We start from the raw sequence: 23,048 nt of genomic DNA on the forward strand, positions 1-23,048 counted from the left end.
AAAATCAACATGTCCATTATAAGTCAAACTAGAGATATGATACGAAGTCAGTGTCATTATTTAGTATAGATTTCATTGTAATGAGACCTTTTCACAATCACTTGGATTCATTGTTTATATATATTAAAGACTTACTCAGCTTATTAGAATTACATAAAGGGTTCTGATTTCATAATATGGACTTTGATAATACCTACTAACCCAGGCAAAAACTCTGGAAGAAGAGTGTTTAATATTGACCAGTCTTCAGCATACATAAAATTCTACTCCCCACACTGGCATTAAATTGTAGGTTTGAGTAAATACCAAATTATCATACAAGAGAACTTTGCTAAGTCTCCTTTTAAGCAGCAAGCCAGTTGTGGTACTTGGGGTGGAGAGCAATGATCAAACAAGTATTGATCCATATCTCTTTCTGCTCAGTAGCGTCTTTCCAAACTGTTTTCAGTAGAAAAAAATAGCATATGGAGACCTTAGTGTAAATGTTTACACACAATAGTATATAATTACATACATTAAATGTCTTATTTTGAAGTAAGCATTTTTAGACTTTCCCACAAGAGTGCAAATTAATGTGAGCATTGCTTCATTTAACACTTAAAATATGGTTTCATTTAAAAAAATTAAAAATACTTCAACACGTCAGAAACCTAAGTCTCCACTTGGTTTGGAAAAATTAGGCTTAATGTCACCATTGGTAAAAATTAGATATGTATTTAGCCCCTACTATGTAAAATAGGTTACTTATCTGATGTAATTTTTGATGATGGGTAGATATTATACTTCACATTCTTTGTATGGCAGCTGCTGACACTTGCACTGTCCATAACCATTAATGATGATGAAGGGTCCTTCATGGGTAGGTTCATATTCATTATATGGTCCTTGGTCTGACATGTTTGACATATGGAGTCGTGTTTGGGATCGGAGCTGCCTGTGGTTCTGAATCATTGAGCACTGCCTAATTCTTCTTAAAGTGGGAGGGCAGCACTTCCTGGAGATGAACACTATAAAAATAATAAAAAAGAAAGAAAACAATAAAGCCATTGTTCCTGTAATTACCCGCTGAGTGAAGATGGCATTGTCTGGTTCCGGGAAGTGTTCCTCAGTAGTAACTGCTATGCCTGCAGTAGTTGGGATTTCTTTGTCTCCCACATGGTAACTTGATGAGCTTATTCTTTTTGTATATTCAGTGGTTGGATCTTTATAAGTTGTAGCCATGGCAGTGACGGTGGTTGATAAATTCCAGCAGAGCTGAAATCCATGGACTGCATCTAGTATATCCTCTCCCTGGGTGTGGTCGGGGCTGTGGCATAGGATGGAATGCTCCCACCGACCTTGGAAACTGCCTAGCCAGGAGGCCAAAGCACATATTCGAGGGCTGCATTCCCACAGATTGCCAGAGAGGCCAACGGTTGTGAGGGACCTAAGGGAGTTTAAGATCTTGGAATCAAGGCTGTTTAACTTGTTGTTATCCATGAGGAGTATTTTAAGATTAGGCATCGTTTCAAATACTGTCAGATCGATGGCTTTTATTTCATTTCCAGTCAAGTCTAGTTTTTCTAAAGTGCCCCAGGTCCACTCCATCCCACATGTCAAGTTGCTAATTTTGTTCCATTGTAAGAAGAGCGTGTGCAGACTGCTTAGCCGTAGGAAATGAGCAAAATTAATCTTCGTCAGCTGGTTGTGCTCTAGATGAAGCTCTCTCAGTTTGATTAATCCCGCAAATCCATTGCGAGCCAAACTTCGCAAACGGTTTGTGCTCAAATCCAGAAACTCCAGACTACGACAGTCCCAGAACAGGCGTACTGGGATAGTCCGCAGGGAGTTGGACCGTAAATGCAAGGTCTGCAGCTTCCGGAGGCCATAGAAAAGCTCTGGGTGCAGAGATGACAGCTGATTAAAAGACAGGTCCAAATTTTGCAGGTTAATCAGTTGGGTAAAAGTTGTGTTTGGCAAATAAAATATTTTGTTGGAACTCAAGATTAATTCCTTAAGTTTATATAGTCCTTGAAAAGCATCTTCTTTTACTGTTGATATTTGATTGTGGTCTAAGTGGAGCCAGGTGAGTTGACTGAAGCTGGCAAATTGATCCCTTTCGAGCTCTGTGATGTGATTGTGCCTCAGGGACAGGCCCAGAGAGCCCTTGTCTGTGGTGTTTGGCACTGAGTGGAAGCCCTGAGAGTCGCAGTAGAAGAGCAGCTTCTCACAGCGGCATTTGGGTGGGCACGCCATACCCAGCGCAGGCAGCATTTTTAAAACCATACTCATTGCATATATTGCTGCTAGCATAGGGGCCCCTAATGGCCACTTGAAATGTAAGCCTGCAGAATATAATTTAAGGAAAACAAGAAGATAGAATATTTTTCAGCAGAGCATACGGGCTTTTAAAACAACAACAACAACAACGTTATGGCAAAAGATTTCACTACATATAACTTATTTTTTCATTTGCTGTAAAAAAACTAACCTTGTTAGTATGACTAGAACAAAACTTAAACCATTAAGGAGATACAACACATCTGTCATCAGCAATATATATTTTACCTAAACCTCAAAATCCAAAAATGTGACAAGTGATTTCTCTCATAAAATGTGAATTCAATGGCTTATTTTAAAAGCGTGACTCCTTGCTTACTGTACAAGACACATTAAATACATGGACTTACCCATTCTTCTGAGCACATTGGAGGCTGCATTCAGTCTCGGTTGTCAGACTCAACGCAGTGAGTCTGTAAAAGGCTCTAACATGCAGGAGCCTTTGACCAGTTTCCTGTTTTCTGTGTCCCAGGCTTTCCGAGTAAAATTGAAATCCACCAGGGCGAGTTGTTTTTTCCTTAGGATATTCCTCTTGAAAGCATTGGTTTCATTTTCTTTGACCACTCTAAATCAGTTTTGAATATAAGTTATTAATTTCGTCCTCCTCTAACTGCTCAGCTGGTTAATCAAAGCTTCAGCCTCTCCTTTCCGCAGCCGTTAGTTCTCTCGGTCTTAACTTGTTGATGGCAGATGGGCGGCTTGTTGCAGAGAAGAGCTCCTGGAGCAGCATGAGTGCATTTACTGAAAAGCTTTTCCGAGAAACGGCACAAGAATGGATTTGCTTATGTGCTGCGACCACACAGAACTGTATATAGGCTGACGTCACCGGGTGACGTGTCTTTTGTTTGGGTTTTCCAGAAGCTTTACTGTTATAAAGCAGCGTGCTTTGTAACAATGTCGGGGTCGTTGTAAGACCCCCGATTATAATAAAGCGAGAAAAAAGAACTCCTGACCTGAAAACATGGTATTCCTTCAGTGTAGGAAGCAGCAGTGAGGTTGTAATAAAGGCTGCATTCAAGAAGATCCTTCTGAACAGTGAGTTGGGTTAGCAGAGTGACGATTTTTTAATGCTTGGAAGAGCCAGCATTAGACTGCCGATTCTGCATAGAGAGAGCATCTAAATGGGCAGGAGCCTGTACGATTTATGAAGTGCTGATTTAACAGCATTCTATGTGAGTGCCTGCTGCTCTGGTAGTTTGGAAAGCTACTCAATCACTTGGTTGTCATGCTTGGTTAAAATAGAAGTTACGACTATGATTTGCTTCAGATGTGTTGGTAAACTAGCTCAATAGGCTTTGCTTCTTTGCCATTAACAGTTTAGCGTTAAAAACCAAGAATAAAGGAGGGAAAAGGTTGGAAAACAAAGAATTTGGTTATTCTACTCTTTGAGAATTTTAAGAGAAAGCTAATTAAAATGATTTCTCCTTCTCTGTCTTATTTTATATAATAGTGTTTTATCACAATACTAACTGAAAAATAATAATCCAGAAATCTTTGGATGTCTTGGTAGGAGAAAAGGGTAGGTTGATATAGTCATTTAATATTGCATGCTCTAAGTGTTAACAGTGGAACAGAAATAATTTAGGACAGGTGGTACAGCATGGCTAGATTATGACATGGTCGTTTGTATTTACCTCAGAATTTCACTTACTCCTAAAGCTAAAAGCCTCTAGCGATCTGGGTTGGGGTATTGTGGCCCTCAAACAATAGAGCATTTGCATGCTCAACAGCGCCTATTGGCACACTTAAGAACTGAGTCTCATACTAACTGTTGTTAGAATCTCTCTAGGGAATACAAAAGATCACTTATACTTTGGAATAGAATTTTTGCTTTAGCTGTTTTTACTTGACCTAACACTATCTTCTCCTGTTGAATAGTATCACTTTTCAGAATTTGGTTACGAATATACAGCTCCATGTTTACTACTGTATAAACATGAAAGTTATTTCTAGTGTGAGTTAGGGTCATAGTTTCAGGCCTGATGAAGATAAGGCCTCTTGTACACCTGACATTACTGATTTGGCCTTCTTGGCCATTTCTCTCATACCATTTCTCTCATACTTATCCTCAGTAGGTCTTGTTTCAGACTTGAAGGCAGAAATCTGAAAACTGCCCCATGGTATCTGTGAAACCAGAACACCATCAATCTGTTGGCTTCCAGGCGCTTTATCACACGGGGTGTGTGTAAGAAGTTATTTTCTCAAGGGGTGTTGTGTCTGTGTTGGAATGCAGTGCCAGAGTGAGGACTGAAGACTCCACGGTGCTTCCCTCAGGTCTCTGTGGAGACAGCAGCAATTGCAAGTGTGTAGTTTGGCTCCTCCTTCTAACAGACCCCAATATAGGATTAGAGGTATAAGAATTTTATTGAGGAAAATGCCAGGAATGTGTAAAGGGAGAGAGAAGATGACAGAAATACTCCTTAGGTTTGGTAGAGTCTAAAAACCCGTGGGGCATGTCTGACACCTGTGAAAGGAGAGGGGAAAGACAGACCCTACCAGCAGGACAGTTCTCAGTCAGCTTCTCCAGGCCAGAGAGAAGTCCCCAGGCCAACATTGCCCACGAGTGGAACCCCTTATTCTCAGGAACTAGTATTCCCAGTTTTCCTGTTCCCTGGTTAAGGAAGAGAGGGAGAGGTCCTCGTTTAGAATTCAGGATGCCATTCCTCCACTGACCTGGATCCTTTCCACAGTCTCTCTCTCTGTAGGCTGGAAGTTCTTAACCCGAGTCCATAATTGGCCTGTAGAGTTGTGTTGCTTGTACATTTTTCTGTCAATAAAGTTTAATCAAATTCTTAGAGTCTGTGACCCTAGGTTTCAGAGTGACCATTCTTTGGGAACAGAATTGTTCACAAAGCTTCCAATGAGGGGTGTCTGGTAAGGGTGGTCTCTCATTTTTTTTTTTTTTAAGGAAAAGAAGTCCTGGGGATACTATAAATGCTCTTACTGAAGTTAGTCACCCTCTGATGAAAAAAACCTTTGCAAGGCAGGAGGAGCTGGATTAATTTCTCCCCTAAAGTAACCACTTTAGTTCCATGTGGAGAAAAGTGTTGAAATCAATTGGATTAGAGCAACCATGATTAGGAATGAGTTATATGTGAAAATTTAGAGGGAAAAGCATTTCCTTCCCCTTGAACTCTTGGTTCCCTTCTGCTCTTGTAGTCTACTTGGCCTACTTACAGTATACTAACAGATAAAAAACCCTTAAATTACATTATCCTAATACTATTATAACAGATTTGTGGGCAAGGAAAATTGTTCAGAAAAGCACCAGTGCAATCAAGAGTATTTTTTGATGCACCTAGAGAAGTGGGCAGTAATGCCTGCTATACCACAGTACCCAGAGAGCACGGTCTGTCTAGGTCATTAGCTGTCTTGCCCACTTGACTTCTCTTTGGGTTCAAAAGGTTTAGGCTGTGGAATCAAAGAAGATGTGATGTTTGTCTTAAAATGGGTTGGAGTACACTGTTCCTATTGAGGGAGATTTGTATCGTTTTTTGATCTTTATCTCTCGTTAGCTAGAAGGACTAAAAAGAAACCCATGTTCTTTCTGAATTAAACCTTTTCTTGGTTTCATTTCACAACGGCTTTATTCTGCATACATATGCCTTTGACTTAATTAAAGTGGCAGTACAACCTCTGGAAAGTACTCTTGATATCATCTGTTTCAATTTTCACTGTTATAGTTGTTCGTGACAAGGCAAAGGACAAGTAAAATCTAGCCTGTCTGTCCTCTCTGTGAATGGGTTTAAGCAAATTAAATGAGTCATGTGGCCAGGTTTAGGTGTTAATACTTATCTGCATTACTTTTCATGAAAGTTTGCTTTTAACATATATTGCTAATCAGGAATAAATATCTCTTTGGAAAAGCAGATGTATAACGTGAAATTTTCTAATCTTTTGTGTTAGGGAGCTGGATTTTGCTTTATGCTGAAAACTCAGGTGTTTCTTAACCAATCGTGCCCGACTCCCCAAATTTTCATATCCCAGAGGTGCTCGGTTAAAGAAAATCTTCTGGCTACCAGTCTTGGTCATAGTTCTTTGGAGGTCTCTTCACAATTATCAAAAAGTTGCAAAAAGATATAAGATTTGTGGGTCTGAATATATCCCTTCCCAAGAACCTTTTAGGATTCTTAGTTGGCAGCCACAGTTGGGCCTAAAGATGCTGGTATCAGTATCTTTATTTCAGTGAGTTTTATCAATACTAGCCTTTTTTGAGAAGTGGGAGGGAACGAGGATGAGAGAAAATTATAATAAATCCTAGAGTTCACTGTTTTTAAACATGTGTTTGGAGGCAAAGATTGACTATTAAGTTTTTGATTTACTCTTTATTTTTCGCTGTGCTAGGTCTTTGTTCCAGTGTATAGCCTTCTCTTGTTGTGGAGCACAGCCTCTAGAGTGCACTGGCTTAGTAGTTGGTGCTGTGTAGGCTTAGTTGCCCCATGGCATTTGGGATCTTGGTTTCTAGTTCAAACCTGCATTCCATACATTGAAAGGGAGATTCTTAACCACTGGGCCACAGGGAAAGTCCGTGATTTGCTCTTTAAGAAATTACTGGGGTTTGGCACTAAACATCAGCTTGTTATCTTCCCAAGAAACAGAATCTGTCTGACAGAGGCAGATAGAATATGTAAGGATTGATGGCCTTTCCAATCTGTCATGTTAGACATGGGCTAAAGAGTAGTTAATTAATCATCAAGTTAATTGATTATCCTAGGTAGAGCCAGAGAATCTGAGAACATTCAAAATTCTAGGCCCTTAGATTTTTGGTGAAAACACAGAGGACCACTTTGAGTGTTAGTAAGTATCTCTGTTGCTGAGAATCTTTCCTTCCAAAAGCCTTTTAAGAAGCAGACTGTCTACATTAGGCCTACAGAATCCACAGTTTGATCCCGTCCTTGCCTTTCATTGATTGTGATATTTTAAAAGTTCTTTTGTTACTTTCATTAAACATGACTGAGAGAGCAGAGAGAAGGAGTGATGGTTACACTGATGTTGATGAGCTGTGTTCCTTTTGATGCTGTGACTTTCAAAATGTGGGATTTCTCCTAGTTTTGGAGACATGTGTTTTTGGGCAATTGTTGCTATTGGCAGGATGGCAGAACTAGTGTCGTGTGCTAACATTGTGTTCTGTGCCCACAGCTAGAAAATTCAGCAGTAAATCTTAGGGTGATAAATCTTAGCTAAGGGAAAATCTTCCATAAAAGTTTGAGCTGAGGTGCTTTTAAACCACAGAGATCTTTTATTTTACCTATTGTAGACATCAGACCAACCCAAACCAAACAGAACAGTCCTGAAGTCTTGATAAGTACATAGACTGATTGAAATTTATATTACCAAGCCCTTGAAGATTCCCAGTGGCTCAGTGGTAAAGAATGTGCCTGCCAATACAGGAGACTTGAAGGTTTGATCCCTGGATCTCGAAGATCCCCTGGAGGGGGAAATGGCTACCCACTGCAGTATTCTTGCCTGGGAAATCCCATGAACAGGGCAGCCTGGTGGGCTACTGTCGATGGGATCACAGAGAGACGGACCCAACTGAGCGACTGAACACACACACATTTCTTATTCTTGCCTGCCCGTGGCTTCATTGTGTTCATGTTTCCCCCATCCTCTGTATGTGGTAGGCTTCATTTTTTATTCTGAAATAGAGCCAAGTTTGGATTTATCTTTCCTGCTGCTTCTCCCTTTCTGCATTTAGAGTAGCTTTCTACTTAGATATGTTTCCTCCTGCCTACATAGACGACCACAGGCTATACGAAACCATTTGCACAGGATAGGATTAAGAGTTGAGATACCCATTCATATTTAGAAGAATCTCTTTCAATTTTAGTGGGCTCTTTGACCCACTTGGCTAGGTTTAAGTGGGTGAATTTGCAGTATATCAGCTATATGCAGTCTTGGTTGTTGAAGCTTGGAAATGCCGTTCCTCCCTCTTAGTGTCCTCTGGGGTAGAGAGATGGCAACATGTGCTTAAGGCAAGCAAAGTATTTGAACATGTGATATTGTCAATGCAGAGAAATCCAATAACAAAAACTCGGCCCAAAGAGAACAAGATCACTTCTTATTAGGAATGGCTTATAGCAGCATGTCAACATTATAGCTGCTGTTGATATATTGACCCCATGTTGCTAAGGCTTGAGCTCCCATGGGAGCTGATTCTTTTCCTCTGTTTTTTTTTTTGCGCTTTTGAAAGTGAGAACATGGTGGGGGTCTATCTAATGGCTTCATAATTTTTCCCTGTGTGTGAGCATACACGTGTACCTAATAGCTTCATAGCTTTACCCTTGTATGGCTATACTATAATCTATGGACATGTAGTTTTTTTTTGAGGCCTTTGAGACAGTGTAAAATGAATATTCTTTTAATATCTTTGCATACTTAGGCAAGTTTATATATAAGGTAAGTTCCTAACAAAAAATTGTTGGGTTGTAGGGGGTATATATTTAAAATTGATAGACATTGCCACATTACCTTCCAAAGAATTTTAAACCATTTATACTTCCCTCAGTAGTCTGTAAATGTATACTAACCCTCCCCTCACCCTAACACCATAAAGCAGACTTTAAAATTGTGAATCTGATAGGTGAAAAATGCTCTCTTTGATGTGTTATGAGTGAGATTGAGCATCATTTTGGATGTCGGTATACTGTTAGTTTTGTTCTTTTCTGTGGATTGTGTATTTCATTTGGTCATTCCATTCCCCACTCCTACAGTTGGTCATTTCTTTAAAGATTTGCAGGGATTATTTGCTTATTAAAGAAGCTAATTTTGTTTGTGACATATTTTACAAATATCTCCTCCAGTCAGTCATTTGTCTTTTAAAGGTTTTATGATCTTTGCTATATATGCTTAATTTTAATGAATGGTGAAACAGGTGATAATCTTTCTTAATATTAAGACACACACTTGCCATATTACGGTAACGATCCAGTACAAGTTGGTGAACATGAAATTTGTAGTATCTTCAGTAAACAGAGATTCCCTATTAACCCATTATCTTTAGCAGAGAAGAGGATCAGATCCTTCAGAAGGTTATTTTTAAATCAATGCAGAAACCAGAAATGTTTCCTGGTTTATCACAAATCTTAACCTGATTTTACCAGTTAACTGAGCTTTTAAAAATCCTTCTGTGCAGGGCTGCAATGGAGACACAGACATAGAGAACAGGCTCGTGGACACGGGCAGGAGAGGGTGGGACGAATGGAGAGAGTAGCATGAAAACATATATACTACCATATGTAAAATAGAGAGCCAGTGGAAATTTGCTGTATGACTCAAGGATCTCAAACTGGTGCTCTGAGACAGCCTAGAGGGGTGGGATGGAGTGGGAGGTGGGAAGGAGCTTCAAGAGGGACGGGACATATGTATGCCTCTGGCTGATTCATGTTGATGGTATGGCAGAAACCAGCACAATATTGTAAAACAGTTATCCTTCAATTAAAAATAAATTTTAAAAAAGATCCTACAGTTCTTAAAGGAAAAAAAATCCTTCTGAAATATCTTTACATTTGAGTCATTTTATTTTTTCCTGGATTATTAGTAGCTTCAAAATTAAGGCCTTTTAAAATGACCTTTATATATTTAATTTGTATACCTATTTGCGCATCTGACAGCTTCCCAAGTTACTATGCACAGCACCTATTTAACAAGTAGATGGTTTTTTAAGAAGAAAACTGGTGTCTCAAAAGCGATTGAAATATCTCAGCTACATGCTTCAGTTTGTTCTTTTCTCCATCATGGATTTTGTTTTCCCCAGGAAGGGAAAGTGGTAGTTCATACATTCATTCTGGTCTCCCCAGGATTTGGTGGAAAGGTTGCAACATATTCACTACAGTTCATTTAGTTCTGTGCTATAGTGGCCATGTAAAGGGACATGGCATAGTTAAGCCATAGTGGAATGTTAATGGTGGTTGTAACACCTAAGCTTGTTAGACCTTATAGGCACATTTTCAGGTGTAATATGGCATGGGGCCTAGAAAAATCTAAAGGTAGTAAGCAAGGCTGGCTATCATCTGAGAAAATACTCAGATGAACCAGTAAGGCTCATTTCTAAGCTTATGCCTTCTTTGAGGGGAGAGAGAAAGAAAGCAAGGTTATAGTATGTAGCATTCGAGTTTCTTACCCAGTTTTAACATTTTTAGGATGAAATAGGTAACATTAGGTAAACCAGAAAGTTGTCTTTTGCAACCAGAGCGAGAGGGTATCTTTGAAAGAAATTTGGGAATGCTGGTCTATTTGACCATTTTATTCTATTAAGTTACTTAATCTTTGCCTCAACTCTTGTCACATTCAGTTAATACAAAGCCTATCAGCCATGTGTAGGCGAGGTAAAACAAGAAGGGTCAAATTGCTGTTTCTGTTATCTACCAAATGTATATTGTATGATAATGTGTTGCCCATCCCACAGCAAACTTTTTAGTCCTACTTATGAAGGTATAGGGTTTCCCAGATGGCGCTAGTGGTAAAGAACCTTCCTGCCAATGCAGGAGACATAAGAGACTCAGGCTCAGTCCCTGGGTGAGGAAGATTCCCTGGAGGAGAGCATGGCAACCCACTCCAGTATTCTTGCCTGGAGAATCCCATGGACAAAGGAGTCTGCCAGGCTGTGGTCCATAGGGTTACAAAGAGTTGGAATGACTGAAGCGACTTAGCATGTGTGAGGATACTGACTGAACTCAAGTCTCCCTGGGTTTTCAAAATATTTTTCTTGAGAATTTCTTTAATATCAGGTCCCCTGTTCATCTCTGAAGTCTTCCAGCAGCATCTTGGTAACACTTCTTTCTAAAGTTCCTTATCCCCAGCTTTACCTGATGGCAGTATAGTGGATGACAGGCCTCATTTTCCCCTTTTGTACCTGCAAGTAACAATGCTGCTCTGTTCTTTTCTCTCTCTCTCATTGTCATTGGGGGAAAGAGGCTTCAGATGCCCATTCTGACTTGAATCTTATGAAATGTCATGGTTCTTAGTGTTTAAATTTTAATTTTCTAATGGCTGATGGAGGCATTGTATTGAACTAGACCTTCCTATTAAATTAATCGGAACGTCCTATTTCCTTTTAAATCGTTCTTAAATGTTCCCTTTTAAATAGTCCTTAAATTGGATTTTATCCTCCGCTGCTATTCTCTTACAGCCTTACTCTAGATTAAATATAGAAAGTATTTGGTAGACAATATTTGAGGTTGTTTGAAAAGCCTTATATTTTCACTGATAACAGGAAAGCAGTAACTGATAATATGCCATGTAGATGACACACTAAGTCCTATGACTTTTAAGCACGTCTGTGGTCACTGGTTTCTCATCTTGTTCATGTTAACAGGTGTCCCAGGGTATGATTTGAGAATGGCTATGAGGGGAAACAATGAGGTGCTGTGGAAGCACCCTAGAGGGACACCTAAATGAAACTTAGGGTTGGAGGTGGCCACAGGGAACTTATACAAGGAAATGTGATACCTCATCTAAAGGATAGGAAGGAGTTAGAAGACGGATGGGAAGAGTATTCCAGGTAGGTGATAGAGAGCTTGGCATGTCTGAAGAATTTAAATGTGTGTGGATGGATCATATCTTGAGTGACCAGAGGCAGTGAAGTGATGGGAGTGGCTCGGCTCTGGCAGGTTGAGTGTGCAGAATTAGGAGAAGGAACCCTCTCGTAGAAGAGCCCTGAATGGATCATGCAGAATCTTCAAATTAGTGTATTTTTCACCCTGGAAGTATTGTGGAAGTCTTCACTTTGTGTTTTTCCCTGGAAGCACTGTGTTTATTTTGTGCTGTTACTTTTTGGGCGTTCACCTGGGAACCTTTATCACATGGCGTCTAGGGAATAATGTGCCTTGAGATGCCACCTACAGTGCGAGGGACATATTCCATCCCGTTCCAACTGGGAAGAGTTAGAATGAAGTTAGGGAATGGACAGATGGTAGGGTATGGGCAAGGAATTGGTGGACCTATGTGCCAGACACAGTGCTGACACCTGGTATTGTAGCCATGCATTCTGGGAAACAAACTCTCTCAGAAGGACAATGCAGATAGTGGAGTTCAGTTTATTACACCGGCGGGCCCAAGGCAGAGTCTCCTCTTAGCCAAGGACCCCGACCAGTCTTTGTGAAAACCTTATATACCCCAGGCACTTCCCTTGTAGTCGGTAAGGAATCTGCCTGCAATTCGGGAGACCTGGGTTCGATCTCTGGGTCGGGAAGATCCACTGGAGAAGGAAATGGCAACCCACTCCAGTATCCTTGCCTGAAAAATCTTAGGGACAGAGGAACCTGGTGGCTGCAGTCCACGGGGTCGCAAAGAGTTGGGCACGGCTGAGCTACTAACACTTACTTACTGTATACCCCAAGTGTATACGGTTCCCTGAAACTAGTCTGACCAAAGGAAAAAGAAAGATACAATCAAAGTTAACCCATGATTCATGCCTTAAGCTTAGGTGGTTAACAGTGGACAATTATCAATAGGCTTGTGATCATACCCCAGTAAGCATAATAGAATGTATGATTCTATTCGGTTACACATATAATTAAGGTATTCTTTTAGGCGATGGAGAGCCCTGGGGATCTTCCTTCCTGGGGCCTGGTTTTCCAGTTGGTTTGTCTTTCGATAGATACTGGGCATATAGCTCAAAGTCCACAGTCCGGCCCAAGATGGAGTCCTGCTTTCAAGATAGATCCTGTTCTGTTTCCTCTTTCAATATCATCTTGAATGGTTGAGAGTTGTAGATTTGTTATAAGAGAATGCTTATTGTTTCTGAGGCAGGAGACTTTTTTGGAAGAGAAAAAAGTTTGTTCACTCAGAAGTCACCACCAAAATGGGTAAAATCCTCCAGAAAATTCTAGTTCTTAATACTTAAAAAAAAAAATCAATGCCAAACTTAAATGTAACTTCCTGTATGACTTTTATGTACTGCTCTGACCACTGTTAATGTCATTCAGAAGTCCTGTCAGGCCCAGCACAAGACAGGGTCTTGCTGAATTAGGAGTTGCTCTGAATTATTTTATCTCAGATAGAAACCTTCTGAGAAAGAATTACTGCTAGTCCTGCCTGCTCCCATGGATGCAGAGTACTCACTAAAGAATATCTAAATAAATAGAAGCAGGAGGAAGGTGAAGTGGCTTCCTCATGCTTCTCTTGAAAATGGGTTTTGAAAGCCCTTTTACTGTCTCAACCAAAACCTAGTTGCTTAGAGGCAGTCGCAGCTAATAACCTTTGTCTCTCATCTGATATTTACTTGTTGAGGAGGAGATTTATGTTGAAACCCAAACATGCCTTATGTTTTTCTTAGAATGCCTTTGTCACTGCTTAGCAGGGGCATACGTATCAAAACTGAGTGAGCCTAGGTGGTCTCTCTACTTGGTGGGATAGTCTCTCAGTTAGGTGGGAGCCAAGAATTTACTTAAATTCATTGGGCAACTTTACTTTGGTCTAGCCAAAGCTAGAAACAAAAGATCATAACAGCTTTAATCTCAAAGAGAAGATGTTATTTTACAGGTCAGCAAGCTTTCTGCTTTTCTCAAGCTTAAGTTTGTAAGTGTGTGTACTCACCTCTATTATAAATGATTGTAACTATAAACTTGCTGTTTGGACTGGTTCTTTGTTTTTTTCTTTTTAACAGGATGCTTTGATTTAAAAGATGATCTATCTAGCATAACCTAAAAACGTCAGTAAATAACTGCTTCTGAACTGCGGCGCGCCCCCCCCCCCCCGCCCCCCGCCAATTAATGAGGCATAAGCCTCTATTTCCTAAAGTAACAAGAAAGACAAATTAATTTTTAAGATAGTATGACAAAGGATTAACAGATTCATATTGTGTGTTGCATCTTAAAGTGAACTTTGCTGTGTGAATGTAATTCCCTCAAAAGTCAAGTTTAAGACTTTGCTTTTATGTAACTTTCTAAGTAAATCCTTCTACCCAAATTGAGGACATTTCTGGCATTCAGTGGTTGCAAGTAATTAGGTGCTCATGAGGTCGTTGAACTCAACCTTTGAGTTTCAGATAACATGTTTTCTGAAATAAATGATCTGTTAGAACCCCCCCCCCCCACACACACACACATAGCTAGATATGATAGATTGTACTAGGTTTACTTCTAAATGAGTGCTTGAGTTTCTAAGAAATGTGCTGAGATTTTCCTGATTTAAGCATTAATTATGAGGTCAGTTTTTTTTTTTTTAACTTTAGCCACCTTTGCCTTAGATCTTGTATTTTGATCTTTAAGGTTGTCAGTAACTAATTATGCTTGTCAAGTTCTTTTCTGACTGATGCCCATGAATAAATCACAGTTCATTCCTAAAGGTAGAAGAAATTCTCATACTTCCTCAGTTTTTGTTGAGATTTTTTTTCTTAAACCCATTAATATTAGTGAATTACTTAATTTTATTGACAGTACAGGTAGAGGAAAGATTTGGAATGTGGCCCTGACTAGATTTGATAGGGACCATATCAATGTATTGGTTGTATTTCAACTTTTAATGTTTTGTCTCCTCCTCTCTCTTGCTGCATAACCTATATCCCTAAATATTCCTTCTCTTTTTTCCTAAGAGTCCAGAGATAGAGGCAGAGGGACAAGTATCATTGTCCACATTCAACAGATGGGGGATAAGGGAGAAATTAAATAACAAATGTTAAAAGGCACTCAGAAAGTATATAACTACATCTTCTTGGCTCTCATCTGCTATACTGACTTAGGTAGATGGTATATCTATATTAGAATACCTTGAGGGCACCCATGGCTAGAGGAACACTGGGTTAAGTTCCTTTGTCCATTTGTATCTCTTCTGTAATTACTACATGCTTTACAGAATGAGCCACATTTGTTGACTGGGCATTTTGTAAGGAAAAGCTTTTAATGTATTTCATAGTTTAACCTGATGTCTTACAAGGTATTTCTAAGCACATGGCTAGCCAGCTCTACCTGGGATGACTACCTTTGTCCCTTTTCTTTCAACTACCATCAATTTTGATTCTGCTTAGAATGTTCCCCAAGCAAATGTCCACTCAGCCCCCCGCCCTCTTAAGAAATGCTGATTTATATAGCATTATACTCTCTCAGAGTGGCTGATATGTTCTTTTCTATGCAATACAGTTGCATTAAGCTTAGCCTAGGCTTTTTGTGTAATCTTACAAAGCATTCTTATTTGGCCTATATGATATACAGTATTAACTGAAGTAGTCTTATAAAGCACTTTTTTATTTGAGCTGCATAAAATACATTATTAACTCCTGTCCATTATGAAACATCTTTGTTTTAAAACATTGTTTCACATTGTTTTAGTGCCAGGTGCCATCTTTCACATTTTGACATTCCTCATATCTTAAGAGTTCATCAAAATCAGATATTACCTTTTCTTGCCTGCAGTTCAAGGAGAACTGGTTCATTAATGAAATTGTATGCTGAACCTTGTATTAAAATAGACATTTAATTTTTCTAGCAGAACTTTAAGCAAAAGTCTTGCCTTTTGGCTTCTCTTGTTTTGGCAAAACGCCCTCAGTTTCCATCATGAAATAATATGGAGCCTAAGAGTTGGGTTAAAATTAGGGTTTTATGAACAAAGCCACATGGTTCTCTCCTCACCCCAATGTATATCCCGACTTGGGGCTTAAAAAATTGATTTTTCAATGTTGATTTGAACTTAGTTATTGACTGCCATTAAATTTTCTTATAAATTACTACCAAAAAATAAATAAATAAATTACTACAATGTGCACCTCTTTCCTTGTGTTCCAGGCTGGACGTAAAGAAAGAAGTGATGCACTCAATTCTGCAATAGATAAAATGACCAAGAAGACCAGGGACCTGCGTAGGCAGGTAAGCTGAGAGAAGTGCTGATTGCTTTCCCAAGTTCTTGGTTTTGTTATTTTGGTTAAAATTCCAACAGATACTGGACCCATATGCTTTCTTGAATTAAAGGATGACTTTTCACAGGAAATTTGACTGTTTTGTTGCTAATAAGCTTCTGTTAAATGGCTACTAAAATCTCCTGGGGACCTGGAGTAATACAGTCCTACTGGAATGGACTGAATAAATTATGCTATAAAAATGATGCTCAGGTAAGAAAATCAACTTAAAATGACTTGGGGACCTCAGAAAATACCCTGAAGGATCTTGTGGTGTTAACTTACAAACAGTAGAGATAGAAGTTGAAATTATATTTGACTTGCCCCTTTTCTGATTTTGATTCTTGGTGAAGATGTGTTTCTAGTACAGATATGCAGAGTATAGTTATTTGGGGCTCTGAATTTTCTGAGTTTGTAAGTATAGACGTCTTTCTCTTCATTTAATGTTAAAGAATCTCATTAACATTTTGGGAGCAAATTGAGTATTAATCTTTTAAAAAAAGATAGGATTGAATTCGTAAAGCAACATTAAGACTTAAAAAGAAGTTGTAATTGTTGTAATACAAACAATTTCCATACTTAGTGGAGAAATATTTTATTGTTCATGTCTGGTATATAGCAGAATTAAAGATGGAATGTAGCTACCCATCATCCTTTTAGTAAAGTAATATCACACATGGTTATAAAGATAACTTTTCAGTTTTAAGGTTCATAGTGTGCTAACCCTGTTCAGAAAGTGCTAACACCCTCTCCCTTCTCATTTTTATTTAGCCAATTAGGCCAATTATATTCCAAGGCTATGTGCTAATTCAACCTAGAGGTCATTTCTGTTTAGTTTTTTTTTTTTTTTTAACACTCCTTTAAGAGAGAAGCTTTAGTTTTGTAATTCCCAAGAAAAAAGGGTTTTATTTTGAAAACTGAGATTCTGTTGCTGAAATGCTTTAACTGTAGTATAAGCTGTTATCTCCGCAATTGTGTTTCCTGTGTTGCAGATTATATAACTGCATGGCTTACATGAGGGGTTCTCATATAAGTGCAGCCAAACTGTCATGAATTTCCATTAGATTTAGAAGTGCAAGAGAAGAAAGCAGTCTAGCTTTTTGGTAGAAACAAAATCAAATTTTTACAATTTAATTATTAGCTCCGCAAAGCTGTCATGGACCATGTTTCAGATTCATTTCTGGAAACCAACGTTCCACTTTTAGTATTGATTGAGGCTGCGAAGAATGGAAATGAGAAAGAAGTTAAAGAATATGCCCAAGTTTTCCGTGAACATGCCAACAAATTAATTGAGGTAAGTATGTTAGCCGTTTTATTAACTATGGGTAACTTGGTGGAGTGTGGTGATTTTTAACCGTATTATTGAATCAGTAAAGAATTTAGGGACTCATGTTATTTACAATATGTGTAAGACAAAAGTCTTTTTCATAATTACTTAAACATCTATCCCAAACTACCATTTTGCTAAGTTTACGTTAATTATGTACCTGATTAAATAAAAATAGTCCCTATTCCTGGAATCTTAACATTTCCACTTAGTTTTAATGCAGATACAGATAGATCATGACATGCTTAATCTCAGAAGACACTGTAGAAAATAGTGGCTAGAAGCTGGAGTTTAGAAGTCATACTGCCTGGGCTTGCATCTTGGCAAGTTACTGAATCCCTTTGAATGCCATTTCTTTTCCATAAAATGAGAATATACTAATGATGCCTATCTAAGTATTATTTTGAGATTTAAGAGATGATGTGTGTCAAGTGCTTAACCCTTTGCCTGAGAACAGCCTCCCCTCCATCACCCTTTTATAAAACTAAAGAAATTGGGAACTTCCTGGCCTTCCAGTGGTTAACACGTTACACTTCACTGCCAACGGCACAGGTTCAATCCCTAGTTGGGAACTAAGGCCCCACAAGCCATGCAACACAGCCGCCACCTCCTGGCCCTAAAGAAACAGCCCTAACATGCTACTAATTAGATATGTTTGAGTAGTAGAAATCTGTATGTTATTGTCTGTTTGTTAAGGTGACAAGAAGAAAGAGTAAGTCGCTATTTAATTTCCAGATAAGTTAGGCTTGCTCCTACCTTTTGATTACTGAAATTATATTACTGTTTAATTGATTCATTATTACTATATTTCAAAAGTTTGACACATAGTAAGTATATGGCAAGTTATTTAATTTTGTAGCCCAAATGTAAAACACCTAATATTTGGAAGAAATATTCTATAGACCATTTGGTAAGTTGGTCATTATGTAACAACAGAAAATGAGCCTTTTATGTAAAATGTGTGTCTTGCACACTTGGATTTATAGTGATATTAGGCCAGGTTAACACTGTAAAATAGTCTAAGGAAAGCATCAGTAATTACATTAAACATGTTACTAATTTTACATCTAGTTTTCTTTGAACATTGATCATTATCCTTAACTGAATTAATTATGTACAAAATATGTAGGTCAGTCTTCTATTCAAGTTAATGATTCTGGCATTTGGTCCAAAGGCTTGCAGTTTGTGTCTCCATTAAGCATAATCTTTTCACAATAGTTGTATGACTGCATGAGGTATAACCTCCAAATATACAAAGATTGTCTTCAGGAAGCCAGCCTCCCGTAAGTAGCCTGCATCTCAGAAAGTGTGCCTGTGAGATAGGAAGCAAGGATGCTGCCAGCCCACAGCCTGGGGTACTGTAGTGGCATGGGAAAGGGCATCTGAAAGGGTGTGGCAGGCTGAACCTTCAGGGCAGTCCTGGTCTGTTCTTCAGCTGGAGGAAGGTCACTTTTTAAGGACTTGGTGTACAATCCTCATCCTCTCCATCCAGCAGAACTGACACTTGCTGAGCACCTACTGTGTACCATGTATGGACGCAATATATGCAAATACAGTGTACATTCCTCATTTCTCAGGTAAGGAAACTGAGACTTAGGGAAGTTAAGTAACTTAAATCCCTCTTACACTGAAGGCTGTGCCACTCGGGCTCACTGGTGTAGTAGACAGCCTTGTGCCCAAGAAGAAGCACTAGGTGGGCCTGGTGGCTTTGCAGACCTTACTCTAGGAACTCTGTCAGTGCTCATACTTTTTATTTCATTCTGAACTAACCAGGCACCCGGTAGTGTTCAGAGTTTGATATTCCCTGTCACAGCTCACTTCTGACTTGTTTCTCACCTCTCTCCCCTCTCAGTGACCTCCACCCCTACCATCCCCCACACATAATATATGTATATTAAACGACACATGGCCTAAGGCAATGGCACCCCACTCCAGTACTCTTGCCTGGAAAATCCCATGGACAGAGGAGCCTGGTAGGCTGCAGTCCATGGGGTCGCTAAGAGTTGGACACGACCGAGCGACTTCACTGTCACTTTTCACTTTCATGCATTGGAGAAGGAAATGGCAACCCAGTCCAGTGTTCTTGCCTGGAGAATCCCAGGGAGGGGGGAGCCTCGTGAGCTGCTGTCTGTGGGGTCCCACAGAGTCGGACACGACTGAAGCGAGTTAGAAGCAGAAGAAGAAACCAAAGGCCTTATAGTACCATTCTGCAAACATTTAAATTACTTCATGGTAATAGAGGTACTAAGATAAATAATTGCATGTGTGCATAAAAACAAAATGAATTTTTAAAGTGTTTGTTATAGAAGCCTCATATTCCTGATTCAAAGAGTAACTTGATACTTCAATGACAGGCCTTCTCCTCCCCACACTAGTACTTTTGTATTATAATGAAACACTGAATTAGAGAGAGACTTGTTTTAAGCAAAGGTAAAATACTCCATTGTGATTATTTTGTTAATCTCCTGCCATCTTCCTTTCTTTCTATTAATTTCCCGTCTTGAGTGGAATAAATGTCTGCAGCCAGCTTTGGTTTTAGGGCCATTTGCTGTTTTTTTCCTGAGGGTTTGGAGGAAGTGAGAGTGCTAAGTGAAAGTTGGGAAGGGCTGGTGTTGATAGGCCTCTGGCAGGAAAGGAAGGGCTCAGATTCTGCAGCCACTGAGAATTCTGCCAGATTCTTTTGTTCTAAAATAATACAGTTCTGCCACTAACTACTTGGAATTAGGATAGACTCCACAGGTAGAGGGCATAAAGCCCAGTAAGATTGAGCTCATTGTAGATGCCAGCTGCAAATTAGGGGGTCCCTATCCCATCTGTACTTCGGACCCAACTGTGTGTAAATTTGAGGATTCCCATGACCAACTCACTCTCTGTTCACAAGACTGCCCTCATTACAAATGCCAGCTGCAAGTTTGGGGGTCCCCAGTCCACCCAATCTTCGGATCAGCCAGCTACAAATTTGGAGGATTCCTTTGGCCCACTTCAGGTTCAATAATTTGATAAAACAGCTCGTAAAACCGAGGAGAGTGTTCTCCTTATGACTCCCATTTTAGTGTAAAGGATGCAAATCAGGACCATCCAAATGGAGAGACACAGAGGGTGAAGTTTGGGAAGGTCTCAGAGACAGTGTTTCCTGTTTTCTCTCAATGGATCACCCTCCTGGCACATCGATGATTCAGCCGGGAAGCTCCACTGAGTTTCATTGTCCAAAGATTTTATTGAAATTTCATTATGTAGGTGTGATTGATAGGATCCCTTCCTCCCCTAGATCTAGGTTTTTCCTGAAAGCCTCAGTCCTCTAATCACATGGTTGACATTGGCCTCCTCTTCCTGAGTTGTCTCATTAGTCTAACATGTAGTGGCTCACCTCGAGTTACCTCGTTAGCATAAGTAATGAGTAGCAAAGACAGTCCTCAAATCTCCTAAGAATTCAGAAGTAATCCAGTGCAAAGACCACACTCTGTGTGTGTGTGTGTGTGTGTGTGTGTGTGTGTGTGTACACACAACACCTCCCCATCTTGAAGGTACATGGAGTATATGGTTTTCAGTTAGCTTGCTACCCAGCCATAAACACCACACAGGGTAAGTGAGACAGGGCAGATTTGTGTGCTGCAGCTTTATGTTGATCCTATTGGTGGCCAATTATCCAGTGATTTACCGCTTGTCTTATCTGGTGTTCCTTGCATTGTTCTACTTTTCGCTGGAGGTTTGCCCTTATGGAGCCTCGTTTTCTGATTGAGTCCATCTCTTCTCTGTGAAGTAAGAGGTCCTTTCTCATAGAAGTATTGATTGTCCCTCTGATGTGTAAATCCCATTCTGTTTAATACCCATGCATTGACACTTAACCTTTCTTAGACTCCTTCAGCAGTGGGAGACTCCCTTTTTCCAGAGGCATCACATTCCACTGGTGGATTCTCTGGTTGTAGGAATGGGGGGGCCACAGTCATCTTCTCTGGAACTACTCCTGTCCATCTTTTATTGCTGTGCACAAGTGAATTGAGAGGAGCTATAAGTGTAAAATACATACCTGATTTCAAAGATATAATATGGAAAAAGAATGTACTTAAAAGATATCATTAACTTTTTAATTGATTACATGTTGAAATGTATTATCTTGAGTTTAAATACTTTTTCTAATCTCACCTCTTAATGTGGCTCACATTGTATTTCTGTTGGACAGCACTAGTCTGGATGATTTCCTCAGGCCTTTGAGAGGCTGTCTTCATTCTGCCTCTTCTCTGAATGCTCTCTACTAAAGTGCCAGCCCTTGTCAAACACTTGCTCCATGGGTGGGTGGATAGATGGAATCGGACTGCCAAAGCTGCCATTGGGCAGTAACCTCACAGTCAGCCAGCTCCAGGGTTTGCCTTCAGAGGTGCTGCTGCTCAGGTCCATCTTCTCAGTTCTGGTCATTGTCGGGGCAGTTGGGTTTTTTTGGACTCTCTCTGTTTTTACACTCATCCAGAATAAACTTCTTAGATTCAGTCTAGTGTTCTATCTGTCAGGACTGTTGCTGGCTTTACTGTTAATATTATTGACAATACCTTCCAAACTAGTCATTTCTTTCTTTTTTAAAAAGTAAGCATATCTTTTCTCCTTTTATCCAATCTGATGTTTATAAAATACTGTCTGAGACAAGGCATAGGATAGAACCTTTCACATTGCCACTAGAAATCATTGTGTTGATTGTACAATTCTTTGTATATAGTTTACTGCTCAATCAGTTACAAATTCCTTAATTTTTGTCCCCCCAATAAAATAATGTAAAAAAATGCCTTAATTTGGGATGTCATGTAAAGTTGCTTTGAATGTATTCATGGTTTCTGAGTAGTATTAGGGATAGCATTCACTGAGAAATGGGAACCTTTTATGGTGCCTTCTCTGTACACCACATTTTGAAAATATGAGATTAGTTTGAAGAATAAAAATCATATACTGACTCTTAAGATTTTAGGAGCAGAAGTGAATTTCTCCAGCCCCTCTGTGTGGGCATAGTATTTGGAAGGTTGTGTGGTGCCTGCTGCCTACCAGATCCTTATTAAATGACTTTGTGGTTTTACTGGAAAAAGCAAATAACAGTGTTTGCTGTGTGACTGCTCTTATTTTCTCAGGGTCTGACTAAGACCTCTGACGCCTCACTACAGTTGTCAGTGGGATCTGTTAGCTCCACACATGGTATTGAGTTCCTTTTCTTATGTGAAGGGCACATAGAGGTTGTGCGTCTCAAGGCCAGTGAGTAGGGGAGCAGGAGCTAAGGGTCAGTATTAATGAGCTGGTGACCCTTCTCGCCACCGTTTTCTTCTGTTCTGGAGCATAGCACTGAGGGCTTGTCTTTGATCTGTTTATGAAAGGGCATGGCTATGCTTCATAATAACAGTAACACCTTTTCTACCTGATTTTCTCCCATATCAAATTAATGATTTCTTTATGTTGCTTGTCAATTTAGTGTATTGAGGTGAAAAATTTGTTTTCTGTCAGAAATATTAACCTTTTTGTCATTAGTGCAACATCCACGTGTCCTTTTTAATTGCCTCATTCTTTGCCTACCTCCTTTGCTGTGAGCAGCTTAAT

At 39.5% G+C, this 23,048-nt stretch overlaps 2 protein-coding genes across 6 annotated transcripts in view; one reads left to right on the forward strand and one right to left on the reverse strand.

Annotated features, from left to right (window-relative positions):
- CTNNA1 (catenin alpha 1) overlaps positions 1-23,048 on the forward strand; it is a 346,126-nt gene that overhangs the window by 281,241 nt on the left and 41,837 nt on the right. For all 5 annotated transcript variants that reach the window (XM_024994302.2, XM_059888218.1, XM_024994299.2 and 2 more), the window contains 2 exon segments: positions 16,041-16,121; positions 17,292-17,444. In XM_024994302.2, coding sequence (XP_024850070.1) covers positions 16,041-16,121; positions 17,292-17,444 — 234 coding nt within the window.
- On the reverse strand, positions 57-3,085 carry LRRTM2 (leucine rich repeat transmembrane neuronal 2). The gene is made up of 2 exons (NM_001099377.1): positions 2,670-3,085; positions 57-2,324 (listed from the first exon to the last, which is right to left on the reverse strand). Exons 1-2 carry the CDS (start codon positions 2,671-2,673, stop codon positions 778-780), a joined length of 1,551 nt encoding a protein of 516 aa, NP_001092847.1. The 5' UTR covers positions 2,674-3,085; the 3' UTR covers positions 57-777.

This window comes from Bos taurus, chromosome 7 (genome assembly GCF_002263795.3).
Source record: "Bos taurus isolate L1 Dominette 01449 registration number 42190680 breed Hereford chromosome 7, ARS-UCD2.0, whole genome shotgun sequence".
Lineage (NCBI taxonomy): Eukaryota > Metazoa > Chordata > Mammalia > Artiodactyla > Bovidae > Bos > Bos taurus.